General features: G+C 37.4%; 2 protein-coding genes across 4 annotated transcripts in view; one reads left to right on the top strand and one right to left on the bottom strand.

Moving 5' to 3' along the window:
- On the top strand, positions 1-3,954 carry LOC122409039 (uncharacterized). Its single transcript, XM_043416251.1, has 4 exons — positions 1-704; positions 1,871-1,980; positions 3,081-3,179; positions 3,556-3,954. Exons 1-4 carry the CDS (start codon positions 342-344, stop codon positions 3,782-3,784), a joined length of 801 nt encoding a protein of 266 aa, XP_043272186.1. The 5' UTR covers positions 1-341; the 3' UTR covers positions 3,785-3,954.
- The window catches only part of LOC122409032 (glutamate receptor 1-like), a 23,760-nt gene continuing 4,992 nt past the window's right edge, over positions 3,795-22,562 (bottom strand). For 2 of the 3 annotated variants that reach the window (XM_043416237.1, XM_043416235.1), the window contains 9 exons: positions 20,646-20,833; positions 20,021-20,205; positions 14,648-14,885; positions 13,881-14,050; positions 13,200-13,367; positions 9,459-9,688; positions 8,593-8,795; positions 4,542-4,807; positions 3,795-4,458 (listed from right to left, as the gene is read on the bottom strand). In XM_043416237.1, the coding sequence (XP_043272172.1) occupies positions 3,981-4,458; positions 4,542-4,807; positions 8,593-8,795; positions 9,459-9,688; positions 13,200-13,367; positions 13,881-14,050; positions 14,648-14,885; positions 20,021-20,205; positions 20,646-20,833 (2,126 nt within the window). In that variant the 3' untranslated portion in view covers positions 3,795-3,980. The remainder of the gene's footprint in view (positions 4,459-4,541; positions 4,808-8,592; positions 8,796-9,458; positions 9,689-13,199; positions 13,368-13,880; positions 14,051-14,647; positions 14,886-20,020; positions 20,206-20,645; positions 20,834-22,562) is intronic. The other variant, XM_043416236.1, reaches the window with a different exon arrangement.

Here is a 22,562-nt window from a genome sequence, read left to right on the forward strand (position 1 = left end):
TCAAAATCGCATACATTTCGAAATTAATGTGATGATACTTTACTGATAGTTTTTTCTGGATTTTGTAACTGATATATATTCTGTTGTGTAGAAAATCGCTGCAATCAACACCTACAACGTAAAGTGAAGTTAAGTGGACGCCAACCGAACAGAGGTTGAGTGTGGAAAATAATACCAGAAACATTCTGCAGTACCATATCATAATGACAATAACGAAGTCCGTAAAGAATCAGTTTCGCAATATACATTCGTAAGCAGGAAACGATATTTTTTGTTCGATAACGAACATTTTGACGAAAATTAGAATATTGAGTTATATTTGATGGATATACAAAATCCAAATGCATGTGCACTATCGGGGCATGCCTCGCTACGAGAATTGTTCGAGAATTATTTTTCTACTACTTTTGATTTCGGTCGTTGATGGTTTCGGTAAACCCAAGAGCTACAAGCACCACCGAAAATCTTCGAAAACTTCGAAACATTGCAATCCACGAAGTACAGCTTTGGAGAAATCTCCAAATAATAATTCAGGAAAACTATCGACCGTCGATTATGATCCACACTACAAATGTGACCTCGTCGGCTTCGGCATTGTACAAAAAATTCCCTATAAAACCCTCACTTCCAGCAATAACCTAATTGACGTTAATTTATCCTCGGCCTGTGTACGATGCGGAATATGCCTTGCTATTGCCGAGAAGGTGGGTTCATTACAAAATCTTCATTTCTGAACTCATCGTCTCATTCCAAAAGAAATTCTACTTTTTCGAGTATAAAAACAACTTTTTTTTATAATTTTCTTATATAGCACTATCCAATCATCCGCGGTTAGCGTACGTATATCAAACATTTGATCATTCGTCCGGATTACACATGGCTGAAAATTTTTGTTGTCTATATACTTTCGTAATTTGACACTGCTCTTTTAACGAAGTTACTCCACGAATATTTATTTCGTCCGCCATAGTTATTAACAATTTCCATGAATAGTTTCCGCTGTAGTCAACAATTTGTATGAATATTTTTTGCATATTTCCAACGAACTCGAAAATACATCATTATTTCGGACGACTATTATTGTATAACGGAACAGCCTTACCTCCTGTCACGATTTCTGCTTTCACAGAAGTCTGTCAGAGGGCTACGGATGGAGCGCTCTCGCGTCAGCGGAGCACCATCCGTACGCCAATAAGACTCCCAACCAGTCAACCTTTCACTTTATCCTAAATCATACCAACAACATCCTACCATATTTATACAAAAACAAAGTAATGATGCGTATTTACCTCGAAACGTTTTTCGAATATTCATGCTGATTATTCGAAAGTATGAATTTATGGGTATTTTTCTAAATACTCGTGAACGAGAGTTTTTTAGTCAATTTTAAAAACCTGTTTCTATTTGAAAATTCTTCTTTCCATGGTCTGTTCTGGTCCGTTTTTTGACGTGCATTATTAAAGTTTAAGTGTTCCAAACTTTGTCTGTTTTTAATTGAGAAAGGCGCAAAGAATTAGCATTTTTTAAATCGATTTAACAGAAAGGCTATAATGAACTTGGAATTGTATGCAAATTTTTTTCTTCGTGGTCCCGCCGTTGGCGGCATCAATGGGAAATTGAGGGTTTTTTTTTAGATTCTTTTCACACTTCATTTTAACGGCTACAATCGCGCCTACGGATTAGGGTCGATTGTTCTTTATGCGAAAAATTTGAGAATTTTTCAAAACATCCTTCGTCGAAAAAAATCACTCAAAAAACGGATTTTTCTCCAAATGATCGTGAAATTTGGAATTTTAAAATTACGTTCAACTCTGCCAAACGTTTGTTTCATAAGAAAATAACGAAATATTCGAATTTCGATGTTCAACAGATAAATCAAACCCTCATGGAAGTACACGACTCGATGTCAACGAACCAATCGCTCGAGGACGACGAAGTCGATCCCGTTTTCAGATTCGTATGCGACGAACAATTCAGACAGTAAAAAAATAAGTTCATTCAATTACGAATCGTATTGTTGTGAAAAAATGTATTTAAGGACTTTCAATCGCGACATGATTGAAAATCTTGTTAATCTCCGGTTGTTAGCATTTTAAATTGAGACTGATCAACCAAAAACCGCTAATATTGAAGCATTTTCGAAATTTTATCAACCCTTATTCTGCCTGATAATAATTTTGACTCACTTTTCAATTTCCATGAAACGAGTTCGATGATTTTTGAAAAAAACAGGAATCTTTTCATTATTTTTCATATCTTAAGAGGTTCCCGAAAACTTGAAAATTCTCAATAATCTAAAAATCATTAATTTTTACATTTTTGTCGTCAAAATATTCGAAGTCTTCTGCGCACTAATTTCCTAACGCACAGAACGAACGTTTCCTCGAAAATCGTTTCCGAAAAAAGTGAAAAAAGGAATTTCGAGTGGGAGAGAAAAGTAAAAAGAAACTGAAGAATAATCGGAAAAAATCAAGGAATTTGTCTTGGAAAGTGAAAACAAAATCGCTCTATTAATTGGTAAACGCGTTTACCAATGTATAAATAATCACCTCCAAGAATTCCGGCGACGGAATTCAATTCAATGAAGCTTCGTAAGAATTCAAAGAATATTCGCAGACAGCAACAAAATACTTCCAGTGAAGGTTGATTAAAAAAATCAAATGTTTTATCCTCAAAGTCGCAAGTAATTATGTTAAAAATTTGGGCGATCTAAAGAAATTTTTAGAGGTCGCGCCAGCGACGTTAACATTTCTTTTTCTTTCTCGGTGAAAAATCACGATAAAAAATATTGATTGTTCGGTGCTGCAACGACAACAGTTTAATCAACTCAATAAAGAGTTGATTCTCTCAAAATTTGAACTTGTAGGAAAAACACCAACGGTTTTTCTAAACTTTTTTTTCGAAATTTATATTATATTATGAAAACATTATTTTCTCAAAATTGGAATCTCCTGACAAATTTTTTGGAGCTCTCCACCAGTGGGATTGATATATTTTTTCATAATCGTTGCGAACAATGTTGTATTCAAATGAATAAAATCAAGTCAGTCGTGACTGTTTTCTATTGGCCAATTTCACAGCTACGCACTACGAGAACTGGAGGGAAAACGATACATCGGTGACTCTTTGCCCGGAGCTGTTCTGGTCATTACGAGCATTGATGGAAGTTGGGAAAAACAGTGAGTTCGTTCGACCCTCCGTCTCTCTTCGACCAACTTTATTCGCGAGGGTGTTGGCCGTTTTTTTAAGTCAAAATTCTAAGCAGAATAGCGATGAAAATTGAAAATAGAGAATGAACAAATTCGGAATCCAAATCAATGTTTCATCGAATTTTATCGATCGATCTGAGATTAATCGCAGTATTTTCACTGGACTTTTTTAAATTTGTAATTCACGCAGTGGTGATTAATTGAAGAAGGAAGCTTCAACGATCGTAGTTGTTACGACGACGAATTCAATAAACATGTTTCATTTAAATGAATTCGATTCTGTAACGTTTTATTTAGAGAAAGAACAATAAAATATCCGGTCTATTGACAATCCCCTTTATTTAAGCTTGAAGACGAAGTGCCACGAAATTTTGGCGGAAGTGGGTACTGGAGACTTGTACAAACATTGGCGAAACTGGTTCGAAACTGCGTCGTACGCTCTCGGCGATATGCTATGTCGCAGCGAGTCCGTTGGGCTTCGTGATTGTCACGGGATCGACGGTGAGGGAAAGAGGTCAGAAGATTGTCAAAATTTCTATCGTGCTGACATCAAGGTCGTGGCGAAACTCGGCTGAAATCAACGAGTGTTTGCGACGCAACGTTCACCGCATTTTTACACTGATTTTTGCTCACTTTTTCTTCTAATACTTCTACGATATTGATTAATACGATTTTATAGTTATACTTTTGTCTCCTGATCGGAGTCGACACCGCAATATTGGAGAGAATAAATAATAAATCTTAAGACTTTGTCATTGTTTTTCTTCCTCGCTAATGTTGAAATGGGTAAATTTGGAATTTGTCCCTGTCGACGTCGCTGTCTTCGAGGTCATTTTTATTCGGGGATAATCTCGCGAACGGTTTGTCACGAACTCGTCCGAGGTTAAACGAAGCGTTGAGTTTGTCGTGGCGATCGTCCGAGGTGAGTTTGATGGAACGATGAAGAGTTGGTTTCACGTTATTTTCCAAGCTCATTTTCATCGAGCGCCTCAAATTCTTGTCGAATTTTTTCATCCCGAATAATCCTCGAGACAGACGAGTTCGCACTCTGCGTCGCTGGTCCCAAATTCTTTCGAATACTCCGAGACAGAAAGACGTTACGATCCCGATAACGAGGATTATGAAAGCGGAATATACGTCAGCGATGCGAGCGCTGTGAAAGGTCGTTAAGGCCTGGCACTGAGGCATGTCGGGTAACATTCTCTCTCGTATTCGATCGATCACACCGCGCTCTTTCATCCTCAATATACTGAAATAAAAAGCACCGTATTTCGGGCCCCATTAAATCGGAATAATGCTGCCCGCAAACTCTCCGTTTCGTTGCATAATCACCTCAAATTTATGATTTTCGCGTAAGGACTGTGCTTCTCCATGGGCAAAGCGACGATCGTAAAAGTTTGTCGGACTTCGATTTCCTTGATCAAACATCGCTCCTGAATGAGCGACGTGCCGAGGGCTCGCCGGGCCAACGTCGCGCTCACGAAAAACCCGTAGCCGCCCTTCACAGCTCTCTGGAGACCGAGAGTCGTGTCCAGCTTCGATTCTCGCCCGTTGAATGCTTTTATGTACAGTTGTCGAAGGTCACTGTCATTGGCGTTCTGGAGAACACATTTTTCCACGAATCAGTGAAACTTCCATTCAGACTAGTTGTTCTACTATTTTCGGAGAGAAAAACAACGTTCTTAGATAATAAAGCCATTCTGAAATAATCGTCAAAACTTTATTTCTCATTTAAAAATTACTCGATCCGAAAAAACTATGAAAACTTGGAATATTAGAAGAGATTATTTCACACTACAGATAAAACGAATGCTTTCGAGCCCCCCAAAATAAGAGTTTCTCCTAATTTATATATGAAATGTTGCTCGTCGCACACTGATGGAAAACTGGTTTTGACCTTCGCCGCGATTACCAGGTCAGCGATCCGATTTCCGAGGATGATTAACGCCTGTGCTTTATATCTCTCAATTAACAATTAATACGATGATTCACGCGCACGAAAATTCATACTTTTAAATGCTATGCTAAATGTTGGAGCAACATTACTATTTTTCGTGATAAATGTGCTCGCACCATTGCCTCAGCGTCCATCTATTAAAAATATTATCTGATTTTATGATTTACTCACGCGTTCGTGACTGAACCGTTGAGTACTAAAATTCTCATTATTCGTCAAGACAAAAAATCTTTTTTTTATGAGGATGCCAAACAAATACTTTAATTTATATACCACGAATGTTAATTCGACGCGTGACTCATTGGAGGAAAGATCAACAATGGCGGACACGTGCGCGTGAGCTCGGAAACAAAAATTCGATCGGGAAGGAGTAGGGGCGACTAAATTTGGGTGTTTGACGCGAATGGAGATTAAACTATGTACGTTGGGAAGCGGAGTAGCCGAGGGGAAAAAAAAAAGAGTGAAGAAAGTGAAGTACGCGCGAGGAGCCGAGCGTCATTTCCGCTCGAAGAACAATTTTCGGGGAACCGTTTCTCGACGAGATTCTAAACGGGATGGACAAGAAAAGCTGCCATACGACTTGAGCGATCGGAGGTGTTTTCGTCCCGATTATAATAAATTGAAAATGATTATCCTCTGAAATAGTCAGCAGGGATTAACGAATCGTTGAGGAACGAAAAATGAGGGCAAAGAGGACGTTTTTGACAACGAGGAAAAGTTTCGATCAGATAACTTTTAAATTTCGACCACGTGACAAAGTTGAGCGAATAAAAACATCACCGTTACATCGAGGTAAAAAAAAAAGAAAAAAAAAAAAGAAACGAATGTACGTCACACGCAGTAGATACGGAAAAACTGTAAACGCGAAATTGGACGAATGCTTCTCGCGCTTCGATAAAGTAGCATAAATTAATCGAATAGTAGAACCAATGTGGGATTAATGACGAAATTATATATTTCATCGAGATTGATATTCAAATGAGAAATAATAAAAATTTAGTGCGTCAGTTGCTCAATCGTGAAGCACACCGCCATGCAACAATCAACATTCTGAGATTTGACTGAACTGATCGTGAATATCGCGGGAAACAAATGAATAGAGATAGATTGAACCGGTAGTGAAGATTAGTAAATGAAAACAAATGTATGCACATATTTGATGGAGAGGTTGCAATATTAACCACAATTGGGTTATAATGAAGTCTGTCATTGAAATTTGTTCCCTGCATACTCATTATTTTTCATGACTTATCAAGCTGAGCCCCTGTGTGCAAATAAATCGATGAATTTTCAATCGGTAATCCAGCAAATTTATTACGAGTCGATCGGAAAGAATGAGGAAGCAATGTGCAAATTTCATTCGATGGATGTCAGAGACTGAATTTTGTAAGAGTTTACATTTTTTCCGGTTGAAAAAATACGCGTGGGTGAATATTGTTTAACGATGATGTACAAAAATCCCAGGAGACGCTACTATTTTGAGAATCGAATCGTCAATTCCTTCCATCTTACCCCTCATACTCACACATTTTCATTTCAATTTAAGACCATTTTTTAATCCGAGATATAATCATTTCTTCATGGTTTATGCGCCAAGTCTGATCGTCCAAGTTTATCAGCCGCGTACAACGTGGACATCGTAATTATTGTTTGCAACAAAAATTCCAAACTTTTTTTTTTTCATTTTCACACATTTCCTTTGGATATGAATCTATAAAAACCCGAAAAAATTGCGAAATTCTTAATTTACAGCACGTTGAAGTAATATTTTTCTTCTTTATAAGCGTTTTTTTTTTTTTTCAAACTCGTTAAAACTATAGAATTTCGCAACTTTTTCAGGTTTTTATAGGTTCACATGGAAGGTAAATACACGAAAATGGAAAAAAAAATTGGAATTTTCGTTGCAGATAATAATTAAATTACGATCTCCGCATTGTACACAGCTGAGAAATTTCGACAATCAGACTTTGAGCATAAACCATGTGCCTACGAATTAGTATTTCTCACATCAAAACAATGTTTTTGTACTCTTGAAATATCCTCGAAACTATACCGAAAAGTTCGCTATGCTCAGTTATTTCCGTCTATCCAAAAACATTCCCGAAAACAATCGATTTTTTTGACTTTCTAAAGCAGGACCCCTCCTTAACCACCGTATATAAGCCTCAACGTATAGAACGACGTGACGAAGTTTTCACGACTTTTCAAAACAACTACCCTGGAGAGCCGGCTATTCCGCGAGTGCAAAACACTACCTGCGTGAACTTTTATGCAGTGTTAATTTTTAGAATCGACTTCTAGGCCATCGAATTACCTCGAAAAGGTATCGCACTGACGTGGATGTTAAAATTCTTCAATATTTGTTGCTTCGCACAACCAATATATTTTTACTCGATAACTGACGAATAAACATATGACTTGGAAAGGTACTATATATGTTCGATTTGTCTTCAAAAATTCCTTTCGAATATTTCAAATACCTCTGCGCTTTTTTCCTACCGATTTGCCCGTCCAAAGAATAGTGTCCCTTCGAAAATAAGATACGAAAAAACGTGCCAGGTGAATCACGAAGTGATCGCATCAACGACCTGGTTCTTCCCCCTCCCCCAATTCCGTCTTATAATTCGTTATAATTCATCGCGATTGTTAAGCGCGATATCAAAAACGCTCGTTTGCACTTCTCAACATTTTGCATAATTCATCCATGAGAACGAAAAATTACGAAATTCACGTCCTAGAAGAAACTTTTAACGAGTAACAAAAAAAAAAGATGGAGCACAGTTCAAAGTCTAATTTGTACACTTTGCGCGCGCGCGCGTATATGTGTGTGTGTGCGTGTGTTTTTCCCGATTCTGTAATAAAGTATTTTTCGAGTTACATGGAGCTCAGCTCTGCCCGAGAGATCAATGCCTCGACTAGACCGAAGCAGAAGTGTTGCGCAATTTTTTTTTACCGGTTTCAATATTTTTATATTCACTGTCGACTCGGAATCAATTCGGTGATGAAAATTTTTCAACATCCATGAATATACCAGTGAAATGAGACGATTCCAAAGGATACTGCGATCAAACTGTAAAACGAAGTCACAAAATGACTAAACTAAGGAGTAATATCGCGGGACGAATCGCTCGAAACGAAATGTTTGCGTGAAAAAGCATAAAGAAGAAAAGAAACGCACAGTAAAAGATTAAGAAAATGGAAAATCGACTGAAAAATGTCAAGGCTCGTTTGGCATGGGATAGCTCATGTATGGTAATATAAAACCAACGACGTCGGTTGGAACTGAACGAACGGGTTGAATTTTTGTCGAACGTAAATACGAGTGAGGATCCTGCGAGGATCACGTGATCGACTCGGCCGAAAACGTACCGATGATCACGTCTGCGAATTAATTAAGCGAAATAGAGAAGGATGAAGAATTCTTACGCGCACATATTCGTCGTCGATGTCGCTGTAACCCAGCTTAAAGTTGTTACGCAACACATCCTCGAGGGTTCGAATACCGGCTGCCTGGACGGATAGGATCGACGTTATAAATCCGGCGTATGCGTTATAGATCACCAAAGCAAATATGAGGCTCGCGAGCAACGCAGTTTTTCCGGATATGCTCGACGGACTCCAGGGCGATCCTGAATTATGCAGTGTTTTTTATATTTTTACATAAATTCGTTGAGGCTTTGATTGACTTGCAAAATGAATCGACGAACAATTTCATTGGAAGATCAACATTTTAATGTGTTCGTCTCGTAAATTGTGATGGAAGTTAATCAGAATTTATTCGTTTGCTTTTTGTGCATCCATTCACAAAAAGTTGAATTGGAGACAAGAAAATGTGAGAATTTTAGAAATTTTTTGTTCTTTTCAATAAAAATCCAAAAATCGAGTATTTCGAGCTCTAAATTAGCCAAGTAAAGCCCGAGCAGTTGATCGCGCCAACGCCAAGCGGTCGTTCGTTTGCTTTTTATTTAATTTATTGATATTTTTTAATTTCTCGATCCTATGAAATAGACGCGAAATTTTAAAAGAACCTGAAACTGGTTTTTCGAGGTGACGCTACACCATTTGTTATTCCTCAATGCGTTTCAGTATCGATGCTGGCTTTCGAAATCGTTTGAATTTAAATTCTCTCATTATTTATGCTCTTTTTTTTTATTTTTATTTTTTTTTCGAAAACTCGGAAACTCGAAGGCTGTGCCAATATTTTTCTGACATCCCGAATGGAATATTTATGTATCAAAATCTTCGTAAAACATCGCGTGTAATTATGAAATATTGAGAAAACGATTGCTGACCTTGCATGCACAAAATACTAATACACCAAAGCGTTGCTTCGCCGAGGCCCGGATGCTTCGATTTGTCGTCGCCTTTGAGAGCGTTTCTCGCCGCATAGTTGATCGTACCAATGACAACAATTATCAAAAAGTGCATGAGAGCGACGCACAAAAGCATTCGACTGTTGAATGGCTGAAGAAATATGTCTCTCATCGTTCCAGATTCGGGAGGACGAATGTAAATATTTCTTCTGTTAAGAATTGAGAAATTTCGTGTGTTAATTAAGTAGTTTTTTCTTCCTTTTTCCGTGTTATTAAACACGGAAAATCATGGTTGAGTTTAACGAGAAAAAGAAATTTCGTTTAAGGTAGATCATGCCCGAAGGATCTTATTTTATAGCTGTCTAAATTGGGTTGATTTTCACTTCCTAATTGAAGATATTATCACTTTAAATTTAAATTTTTGTCAATTTATCTTTTAGCGAATGAAATTACGCACTTTTGTTGAAATCTTAAGAATGGGCTGAAATTTAAATATGTTGTAAAGGATAGCCTTTACGAAACGACTGTCAAAATTGAAAATCGATTCACCATCGAGTTTTCGAGATATTCGCGATTAAAAATGGGTCACTTTGAACGCGATCCCGTGTGGAAATTTGATTGAGGCTGCGATGAGGCCCTGACTAGTTTCCTCTCACACAGTTAGGGCTCTAATCTGGACCCTGATCGGGCCCCTGAAAGGGATGTCTCACTTTTTTTACCAGGGCCTCGCGGGATAAGTAAGTCAGGGCCTTTCGCACGTAGCCTTGTTGGAGCCACGTCAAAATTTGAATAATTTAAAAAACATCAAATTATTTATTACTCATTCAATCAATTCCGTTCTCCCTAATATTAATTTACGCAGAAAAATGTCAGCTTCACCGGGATTCGAACCTCTCATCTGCTTCCCTTCCGTCGACTTACCTGCACGAGCATGCTACCATATTAGGCTATTGTCATATTGGAATAATTTTACAAGAATAGCAACATACTCAGCATTTTAGAGAATCTTCGTGCACGTAAATCGTAATCCCTGTATGGTGGAGTTACAAAAGTTACAACAACATGTACATAAAAAAAAGAAATTCATTTATAAAATAAACCATATAAATAATGATAACAATAATAATTTACGGACATTTCTATAAATTGGTAGATACACTAGTAATTTCAACGTTTTTTCTCTCATACTAATATTTTTCAAAAGTTATGCTTCAATAATAATAATTATTATTACAATTATACTTATAATTATTATTCATTGAAGGATAATTATTGGAAGATATCAGTACAAGGAAAAACGCTCAAGTTTCTAATGTATGTACCGTTTTCATTCAAATGTTAATGCAAATTTTTTCCTTTTCAGCATCAAGAAGTAGTTACTTAATCATGGCAACCCTGGGTCCCTGAAAGATCCACATAGGTCCATGAACAATTGCCTTGAAAGTATCATATCTAAATAGTCAAGGTTCCGATACTTTCGTCCGATTAGACCCTTAATGGGTTGCCACAATTGAACCACATTTAAAATAAGCATGGTGGCCTCAGCGATACCTGTTTGGGTCCTAATGTGGCAATGCTATGGTAACTCATGGCAGGGCATCCACATCTAGGCCCTGTAAGACCCCCCGATTCATAATAAGCCTGCCCAGGCATTTTTTTAGACGGCATGCCTATACTTAACACGTCACTGGATAGCACTTTGTTTACATTTTTTATTACCGACGCCAAACGGATCTTACGACTTTAAAATAAAACCAGTCGTGTATTCAGTGCTATTGTGGGATTAAGGAGTTTCGGTACAAAAGTCTAAATATTAAGAAATTGATCAAATTTGGTGATAATGTTCTTCAACATCGAGTGCGAAAACACAATTTTTTTCAAAATTTTCTTCTACTTAGTTATCGAGTAATTACGCATTAAAGCAGATTTCTTATGCCCGGAATGTATACCTATATTTATGGAAACGCTATGCTTATACACGTAAACTTTAGTGATCAATTACTCGATAACAGTGTAGAAGAAAAATCTTAAAAAATTTGTATTGTCAAATTTGGCACTAAAGAATAGTTCACCAAATTTTATAAAATTCTGAACTTTTTGAAATTTTTTATGCTTTTAGCATGGTTTAGCATGGCAACATTGTATCGCCTGTACCGAAACTCCTTAATATAAATAGAAATGGGAGTTTTTGAGCAATATAGTTTCGGAGTTATCAACTGATGTTAATTTTAGGTGAACGGGCGGATGACCAAGGCGCATTACAAAACAATATGAAAGCTTTTTTATCAAATGTTGGACCACGCTACTCGTTTGAATCGTCATTTGAATATTTATTAACTTCTTTCACGACGAATAAATAAATTTCGGGAAACACTGATATTTTGATGCTCGACGCTATAGTAATACTGGAGAATGGCATTGTTGGCGCAATTACAGCGGCACTTTCTATATGTGTAAGAGACCTATTCGTGCCTGAAACCTGCTGATTGTGTAGGACAGACAGAGTGTACAAGCTTTGACGAAACCGTGTAGCAAACGGCATCGTATCCATAACTGTCAGAACCCGAAATTTCATTCGTCCCTGACTAAAGTATTATAGTTTTTCATGTAAAAAATCGCATTAGAGAGCGCAAACGGAAATGAATGAAGAAAAAAGTGTTAATAAAAAGACAAAAGATTATGAACGGAAATGGGCCGAGCCAAGAAGAAACAAAATACCGGAATAAGCAAATGCGAGGTTACACGAATACTCATTAACAATCGTTCGATCTTTGACGTAATATATCTGTATTACTAGTAAGGCAATCGTCTCGAATTTTTTCCCAGATCTTTATTATATGCTTATAATTGTTATTGTATACTTTTTCATAAACTTCGTAAGAAGCGTTCATTCTTTATATGGGAAGATGAACGATTTTTTATGCATCCCCACACCCCCGTGTATTTTTCTTCGTATTTAAGGACTTTTATCTCAATAACCAATAAAATGAAGCCTTTAAAATTTGATATGCGTACCAGTCGACTACCCATTTAAACTCTGAGTAAACTTCAAGTCTTTATTAAGAAAATCGTTCCGTGCGCGAACTACCTTAAGGGAATACCAACTATTTTCTTTTCGCGAGGGAAGCTCTCGATTTTGCAATCAAAAGATTGAGTATAGGATTTTAGCCACAGAATATTTTTAAAGTGAGACGAAATAATTTTCAAGTGCTGAAACGAGTTGTTGGCTAAAGGGACCAATCTTCTCAGCGTAACAAACAGTCAGACCCAGAAGAATTCATCCAATTCTTTTACTTAATCATCTTCACGTATATTTGCGGTCAACTTGAAACTTTAGATTCGAACGAATGTTTCGTTAGAAAGATCAAACGGTGCGGGAGAATGAACTGAGAATGGTCTCAGTTAGGATAAATTTTTTCTCAATTCGGGATTATAAAGTTATTCCGGTCTCGAGAAATACTCAAAATTTCATCGAGCAAACGCAGTCGTTCGTCGATCGACATAGAAAAGTGAGATCCAGCACTTTTTATCGACCATCGGGGTCAGTTGGGCACAAAACTTTTTTCCTCAGTGAAGAAATAATTTTTTTACTATAATCATGACACCGCTCAACATTTTTTTTCCTCGTGTACGAGCAGCAATGAAATCCACTCGTATGGTCTCTCCGAAGGAACGATCCTCGTGAGCATGCAGCTTTGGCAATGATAATCGTATACGAACGTGTAGCGAATGAGCGGATGAGTGAAGCTCATATCTCGTTGTCGTTCATCATTGATCGTGATGTAACCCAGGCCTATGTCCACCTTGCCTTCGAAAACACCGCCGAGAAGATTATCCCAAACTTTCTTCGTCATTGTCCCCAATTTTTCGTAAGGTACCACTTCCATCCTTGAGTATTTTTCGGGAAACATAAATAATGAATAATTTTTGAGAATACGTTGCTTAATATCGATCCGGGCGAAGGGAGAGTTCAAAGACGCTTCGATTATAAAAAAATGGTTTTTTCAATCGATTTTTTCGAACGAGATTTTCAAGCCTCATGACGCATCGCGATTGTGTCATGGATAATGACTTTCATCACTCGCAGGTCATTCCCACTTGGCTTTTATCTCTTTCGAGTTGGACCCCCATCGAAAAACGAATAACCGTGCGAAATGAATTCTCAATGCGTATGCATATTCGAAAAAATGAAGACTCGAGCATGTTCAACGTCACCTTGTGACATTTCGACTTTCTCCTTCGAACGTTTTTATTATTTCACTAACTTCGACTAATATATTATTGGGCATGAATGGATTCACTCGCATCTATATTTTGACCTATATTTTTTTTTTTTCTTTTTATTCACCAATTGCCCAATGTTTAGCCATCATTTCGGTGAATTCGGTAGAATAAACATACCTCGCGTTTAAACTTTTCGCTAAGAAGACTACGAAGTCGTGCAACGGCTGAATTTCAGCAACATCCTCTTCGCCGTCTGTTTCTCCGCTCTTTTGACCCCCGCCAGTCCCATTCAATATTCCTACGATTATTGGAAGGCGGTTGAAGTTGTTTCTCAGCTCCGTACTCACCTGGTATTCACACGAGAATAGGAACGAGCTTAATCTGGTTATCGAATGATCTTGTAAGTTAGAACGCTTCGTGCGTTCGGAGTCAGTATTTCTATGGGCCATTTTTTTCAAATTTTTGGTCTAGCCGAGTGACTGAAACTCAAAAGTACAAATACTTTTTTGGTCGATCTGAATTCGATTTTGTGGGATCGAATTTAGTAGATCCAGCAAGCCTTTTTGAATGAATTTATATTGATCGCTGCCATCGCTGGATCGATGAGCGAATTGGATTGTTTGGATATTTTCTTGTTTCCACAATTTTTTTTTTTTTTGCGCTTGCGATCGAGCTTTTAGATTCGCAGTCAACATACTCTTTTTTTGTGCATTCACGAATAGCTCGTTTTAGCTCGAAAATTCTTGCTCTCATTGAATTGAGTTTTTTATTATTTGAATCGAATTGATCATTTTTATTGAGAGAAGTGAATTTCTGATTGATCAAGAAATTTTATTCTCAGTGCAGTCGCTTGGCACGGCCACTAGATTTGGTCACTCGTATTATATCGATTATGAAATGGTGACTTTCAGGTGTCTCTGACCTGAGGCAAAAGGAATATTTACGGGAAGATTCAAGGCCGGTGATCCGGGGCTCCAAGATCCGAGAGGATCGACAACGAGGCTCGAATTATCATCAATTCGAATCTTGTAAACGTGGACGAGATAGAAAGCCACGGTGCGATTTTCCATCGTCGAATAATCGAGGTTTCTCGTTATGTTTTCCTCATAATAACGCCCTGAAATTTGTGCCAAATTTCGCGACGACAATTTCTTCTCGTACGTCCTCAAAGCGCTGCAAGATCTGTAAATTATTTCATTCTTAATTACAACCCTTGAATTCACCTTCAAAAATGACCTCAATCTCATCACGAATTATGCAAGTTAACGCGTATACCGGTCATAAAAAATCGACAGCTGTGATCTCGCAATTGAATCTCCATCCAACACGTGGCTGTAGGAAAAAACATTTATGCTAATGAATCGTCAAACTTTTCAAGTTTTGCATCAGCACGCATGGGACATTCCACGACGGATGAGACGCTCGAAAACTTCTCATTCTTCAATTTCGGTTGAACATTTTTTCCAGTACGAACCATCGAAAGAACATTATTTTTTATTTTTATTTCCGCAAATTCAATTCGAATTTATTCTATAAATGAAGTTTCTTCAAAATAATCAAATATCTTTTCAGCAACGACAGGTTTTATATGAGATTTTATTCTTAGTTGACAACGAAAGATTTATTTCATAATTTGCATGTAAAGTTGTGAGCAGGTAAACGGAAAAAATGAAAATTTCTAAGTGGCTGATTTGCTGCCAAGGACGCCCGATGTATACGATCGAGCGAGCCCACTTTTTTAATGGATCGTTTTTACAAAAACGCAAGACGTTTTTTCGCAAGTGAAAAGTACGACGACCTCGAATAATAACTTGACTTCTATACACACAGGTTAAAGATTTTCTGCATATCTGGTTTTACGAGTCTAGTTTAGCGCGAGGCTCACGCCCGATTAAGTTCGTGCGTAAGCATAAATCTCGAAATCCCCGCACAGATAAATGAAAACCTGAAACACAGCACGAATGCTGTAAAAAAATTAGAGACAAATACGCAAATTAGAGAGAAATTTTTGCGTCCAATTTTTCTCCTTTTGTAATTCGATGTGCTTGGCAACTTCTGCATTTACTTAACAACGTTTTGTTTCTTGAATTGAAATTCTTACGATCATTGAATTCCGTGATTTTACCGGTGACTCACCAAAGGGCATAAGAGTACTCGTCTCTAGTTTTTTCGCAGCATTCCTACTGTGTTTCAGGTTTATTTGACGACTTTTTGTGTACTCTGAGTCGGAAATTTTATAGGATTTGTTGAGAAATTGAAACGATAATCATGAAAGTGAAACGTTTTATCACGAAATAAAGCAGTCTACTCCCTTCTCTCTTTATGTATCTTGCCATGCCAAAGTCGAATCTGGAGTGGTCGGATTGGCCAAATTTCTTCAAAACTTCGAGTGGATTCCAAAACACCGTGAAAATAGATGAAAATTGTGAAAAATGGCCGTTGAGAAAAACTTTGTTGACCTAGACCTAAAATGTTTCTCGTGTCTTTCGAAAGTCCTGATAAACAAGGTTTTAGACCGGAATTTCCGATTCTCACAAGTGACTCAAGAATTTCATTGCCAGTATCCACTCATTTGGAGCCATTGGGCCCAAGGAATGTCTCGGTATAAATCAATTAAAATTTCACAAGATCTGGACAAGCGATGAGAATTTTTATTATGAGGTCCAAGGGCTTTGGATATTTCGAGGGGCACTCGAGACTTTGTAAAACCGTGTTGACCAATTTATTTTATTCTTTCGACCAGATATACCAAAACTGCGATCGTGGAAAATCACTCCGTGTCAGTTTAAAGTAAAAAAACAAACAAACAAACAAACAAACGATTGTGCACCGTTTTCACCGCAATCGATCGACGTCAAAAAATCGTATTGAAACTTGAATTTTACCTCAGAAATCAATTGACTGTAGAATTTTAATTATAATCGAATATGACACTGAACAAGTTCATCGGTCTTGCGCGGTTTACATTATTATTTAGAGTGTTTTATCAAAAGCTATAATGATTCAAAGTGATGAATAAAAAATTCTTGATTACCTCTTCTTTCAGATCAACAAAATCTTTGCTGCTCCGTTTGACTTTTTTTGCTTTTGGACTAGGCAAATTTTTGGGTCCCTTCCCGTACAGCTGTACAGCGAGATGAGACTCTGCAAGACCGGAGTCAAAGAAAAAAAAATGCAATAGTTTTGCTGATGGCCGAATTTTGGAAAACCCAAGATTTCAAGGTGTCGAGGACGAGATGAACGGTGGTGTAAGAATCGTATGTCAACTCGGGTAAAATACAAGCAATCATTCCCTGTTTGTCGAATAGCTTTGACCGACAGATACATATTTTCCACAAGAAAAGCGATTACAAAGTGTGCGTGAATGGAAAAAGTACCAACGCAAGCAGAATCGTCGATGCCATCAATGGTCACTGAAAAATTTTGCGATGCCTGGCTCGACAGCATAAAATGAACAAATGATAAATGAAAATTAACCAAGCGGCAACATGTCTCTGCCACATTTGATCGGAACTGGAAATATTATTACAAGATTCTGCAATTACTGTTTCATTTTGTAAAAACGTTTATCAGAAAATTCTTTAATCCTAAATGACATGTTAATTGATTTGATTCCATGGAAAATAGTCGTAAGGCTTTTAAAAGGTCTCTTTAGATTCAAATCAATAATGGACATTTTTCTACTTACTTGATAATTTTAAAATGGATGGCAGAAAATACAGTGTATTGGCATTATTAACATTTTTTTTTATCAGAAGTAATAAAGAACTTACCCAATTTTTGAAATGACAATGATAATAATCATCTACAAGTCTGATGATATTAAATTTTGGAGAGAGCTGATGAAAAATATTGCCATGACAAAGATGCAGCGGCATGATTTTTTTTTATTTTTTATTTTTTTTATTTTTTTTTTTTATTCTTCAGAATCCAGACTACATTCTCAAAGTAGAAAAAATCTCTAATTCATTGTAATATCTATTATATTAAACTTTGGAAATATTGTCCTGATTGCCTATATTTTTTCACAGAACCGGAAAAAATCATTTTAACCAAAAAATCGGATATCGACACATCGGTGAGCTGTCACATCCGCGATCTTGATAACCTCATTGGTATATGAAATAAAAACACCACTAAAAATACGAACGCTGCACGGTAAATACACTGCCATTACTAATAATATTATTTTCGTCGTTTGGAAAATTAAAAAAAAAAAAAATTATTTTGAACACAACGGTGAGCTGTCACTTTACAATTACGATGATATTTTGAAGCATTTCAAGCAAATATACAGGTTTACAATTTGTATTGTGGCACCAGATTTGTTACCAAATAAAAAACAAATAAACATGAAAAATGTGGGCGAAAAAATGCAACATTTTTCGATGAAATTAAAAAATAAATAATTCATGTCATTTCAATGCTATAGAGTTCGAAGAGGTCGTTATCGTAAGGAAAAAAAAAATAAAAAATACGTCAACTTGCAGTATTCTCTGAATTACTGTAATTATTTGATTATTTATTAAAGAAATAAATTTCGGATCTTATCGAAAACAGGTGGAAAAGACTATCACTCCTGTAAAGACTCTCTGCGGAAGCGACTCGTCATAACATAAATGTACTTGTCTCAGAGTCGCTACCGCGACTCTAGATACCGAGGACGAATTTCTCCGAGTTGTTGAAACAAAAGTGCAACGATCAAGAGTTTATCGGCTGCTTCGGTCTTCATAAATTCATATTTGAGGTAGCTCCTGCACTGCATGCTAGTCAAACGAGTGCTAAATTTTCAAAACGCTTTTAGACCAAGTTTAACGTACCGATTAAACGTATTGTTAGTGGATTTTCTATTACAGCATATCTTAATTAAGATGTAAAAATATTAAAAACGCTAGTTTTGCAAAAGCATCAACTGATAAATGCAAATTTCCACACTGACACATTTTCACTGGTATTTTTCAAAGAATGATCTGCGTTTTTTGATCGATTTTATTGCAACAAGTCTCATTTTGTTGGTCAACTGGTCCTCTATGAATCCACCATGTAGTTGTTTTTTTTTAACTCGATCGTTTCGCTGTTGCAGCTAATTGTTCATTAAGTGAAAAAACTCCTTTATTCATAATTTCTGAAGGAACGAGTTTAAAGGAAAATCTACGTGGAGAATTCGTAGAGGATCGATTGAGGAACAAAATGAGACCTGGTGCAAATAAAATCGGTTAAAAAATACAGGTGATTCTTTGAAAAATAGCTGCGAAAATGTGTCATCATGGAAATTTGCATCTATCAGTTGATAGTTTTGCAAAACTATCATTTTTAATATTTTTTCACGTTAATAAAATATGCTTGAATAGATATGTACTAACAATAAATTAAATCGGTACGTTGAACTTGGTCTAAAAGCGTTTTGAAAATTTAGCACCCATTCGACTAGCATGCAATACAGGAGTTACCTTAAGCAAAGCTATAAGAAAGCTCTTTAATACAAGTCATTGAGTGAACCAGTGCGTGAAAAACATAAAGTCACATTCGGATATTGAAGAATAAAAAAAAAACTTTACCACGAATATTCCTACGAATAGTGTTTCTTTCCAGCTCCCTTAAGCACGTCATCAAAACATCCGCAGCATAGGAATTTGCGACAGTCTATTCAAATTTATGACAATAGATTGGAATCGTGATGAATGACGAATTCTAAGCGCGACCTTTTTGAACCATATGCACGGATACAGATTATTCGATCAAATATTCACCTGTACTTCGACCTCCTTCATTTATCGATAATCTTTTATATCAGACAAGCCGATTTCTCTCTAACTCAATTTTTACCTTCCTCACGTACTCGTTCTGCCTCTTTTCGACCGATAATATTTCCCTAAATTTGTACAATTTTTAAACCTCGTCGTGAGCAGAAGCTAAATCCGCAATAAAGCTGTCAAGTTTCAGCGAGAATATTGGAATTTCGAGATTTTTTCTTGTCATCGCAACGTCGAATTTCTAGCCACCGACTTTCTTACAGTAATCAAACGGAGCTCGAGCTCCCTTCGCACGTTGAGTTTCGAGCTGCCCAGCATGCAGGAGCAGCACGAATTTTTCAACGAATATTCCTTAAGTCCAAATAACTTTAACGTTCCTGCGTGAAATGTTCAATTATTTTACAAAATAACAAATAAATTATACCCAAGCAGATCGAAAATTCAAGCTTTTTTTGACGACAATCGACATTTCATCGATTGACTTATATAATTGGATATATGTACACGAGAATGAATATGCAAGTACGTTGACGTGCGAAATCTGAAATGTGTCTTCGGATATACCTGTTGAACTTGGAGCGCATTATTTCTCGTGGTGGTTCCTCCGAGTGAAAGGCCGTCCCGACAACGACGTCTGTATTTATTCCAATAGTTAAATTACGAAGTATCGTATCGATGATGGCATCCTCAGGATCATTTGTCACCAAAAACCAGGAGACATAGTAGTTGAAGAGTCGTTTGTTCGAAGCCTGTTTCCAAATAATTTCAACGCAAAAATCTTCAATTTTGGATTTTTCTAAATCACCGAAGACTTTTGAAGGTCATGATTAATTAGTATTCTTAAAAGGACAAAGCGTTCGCCGAATATCGATCAAAAGTGACGATTTAACTTTGACGAATTAGAATAGAGAGCGAGGAACATCGGTTACTTTCGAGAGCGAGTGGGTATTCCCAAAAATATATATAGAGCGATTGTAGAGCGTCATTATGCACAGGGAAAAGAAATTGGTAATTATTGACGCGCGGTAAGAGCTGACGCACGCTTTTTATGAATAATGATTTTTAAAGCGTGCTTTTGACGGCGGATGTTCAACTATTTTTCATCATCGGTAGAAATAATGAGAACTAAATGTTATGCGAGGAAAATAAAAGTCGAATAACTTATTGAGTGTTGTTCGAATGTTCGTACCACCTTGAGGACGCTGTCCGGGGAGGTGAGGTTGAGTCCATCGAGAAGAACGACCGATCCGACTCGGTGTCTCCGAATTTCAAGAACCTCCGATAACTTTGGATTCGAGAGTGGTTCAATGGCCAAACTGATGCCCTTTTCGCTCAGGCATGTAATGAGCGATCGCGCGTATTCGAAAACACAGTTTTCTATTTGAGCGTTTGAGGATAAAAATAGAAATGAAAAATTTCCTTGAATGGTTGATGCTATAACTTGAAATCGAAAAGCCGCATTACGCTCCATTTACAAACACGTCCGTTAAGCATTGCATAATTTTTTCAATGTTAAGGATTTTCAGAGGCCAACGTGTTTGCTCCAGGGACATTTATCATGGCTATAAAACCGTTGAAATCCGATGAGGTTGAAAATCGCAAGAATAATGAAATTTTATCGAGTCGAGAGCAAAAAAATAATCGAGTGTCATTCTCGAAACCACATGGGACAAACTTGGCTTTTTCCGTTTCTATAATTCAAAGTATGAATACAACAATAAGTGCAATTTTGTATCGCTTTATGAGCCATTCGCCGCGAACTTCCGACACCGATGTTCCGACGGTGATGCTTAAATCGTATGAATTATTGCAATCACAGTTCTACGGAATGCGATTATTGCTTACAACATTTTTTCTGTCATTCGTGCAACGGGAGTTTTCCATCACATTGCAGGAAAAACGAGTGGTTCGATATGTGCGTAAACAATTTTTATATTTGACGGTCATTCCATGAACAGGCCTTTCCAGTGAGACTTCTTCTAGTGAATACCAACAACGCGACGCGACGTCATCACAAATCGCACCAATAATCGGACGTAACGTTATCGAGCAGTCATGCCTCCAAGAGTCTTTCCAACTCTCAGTTCTTCTGCGCAATTTACTGCCTTCCTCACAACGCCCTGCGTGCGCAAACGCCCAACGTTTTCGGTTGGAATTCATTCCAAGCACGTTCGAGCAGTCACCGAGGAAGCTTCGGTTTTTCAATTATTTCTCATGTTCTTTATGGTTGCTAAAAAAAAAAATCCAATTCTCACTGGTCCTAAATGTGAAATAAGACGATTATCAGTTGCCGTCGAAAGCGAAGAGCGTGCAGACTCACTCGATCGACAAGAATTACTGCGCGAGCCCGCGTCTGTACCTGCCAATAAATCTGGGAACATAAAGATCCATGTAAATACAAGAATGAGTTGATTTTCACTTATTTTATACAAGCGAAAACGTCGCGAGGATGCAGGGAGCACGGACGAGTGGCAGTGAGTGCATCTCACTGTATAAATATGCACGAGTCCGAATTTTTACGATCCAAGCGGGATTGAGTTGACGGGTGTATGAGAAATTTCACAACTCTTATTGAGCTACTCGAGAATTGCTTGTACCGTGGAAGTAGAAAAAGAAAAATACACCGACACGTGCGGACAGTGATTGTACGAAACTTTGAACCTTCCACAATTAGACGGCGAATCACAATGACTTGCTCGTGGCAATGAGACTCATCATGAGAAATAAAAGCGCAGGAAACATCAATCAAAGAAACTCGATCTACACTCATGCCATTCCGTCGATGTTTTAAGGGGTCGCCCCGTGTGGCAGCCGCATTTTTTCGGGTTTTTTTCACGATTTTTTTTGTTGTGAGGAAAAAAAACATAGACTTTTGGAATTTGGAAGGTTTATTTATTGGTATTTCAACTCTGTGATAGAATTTTTCAACTCTCATATCTCGGGTTAGTTCGGTGTAAAACTGCTCCACAGGAACCCACATATTTATCCATGGTCTCCGCGATTCCGGGAGATTGGTTTTATCTGAGATCGAAAAACCAAAGAGCGTCTTTATTTGTACAGCGGTGGCTCTATAGCCTGAACTAAATGATTTCCGTGCTTCGAAGCG

Source organism: Venturia canescens, chromosome 4 (assembly GCF_019457755.1).
Source record: "Venturia canescens isolate UGA chromosome 4, ASM1945775v1, whole genome shotgun sequence".
Classification (NCBI taxonomy): domain Eukaryota; kingdom Metazoa; phylum Arthropoda; class Insecta; order Hymenoptera; family Ichneumonidae; genus Venturia; species Venturia canescens.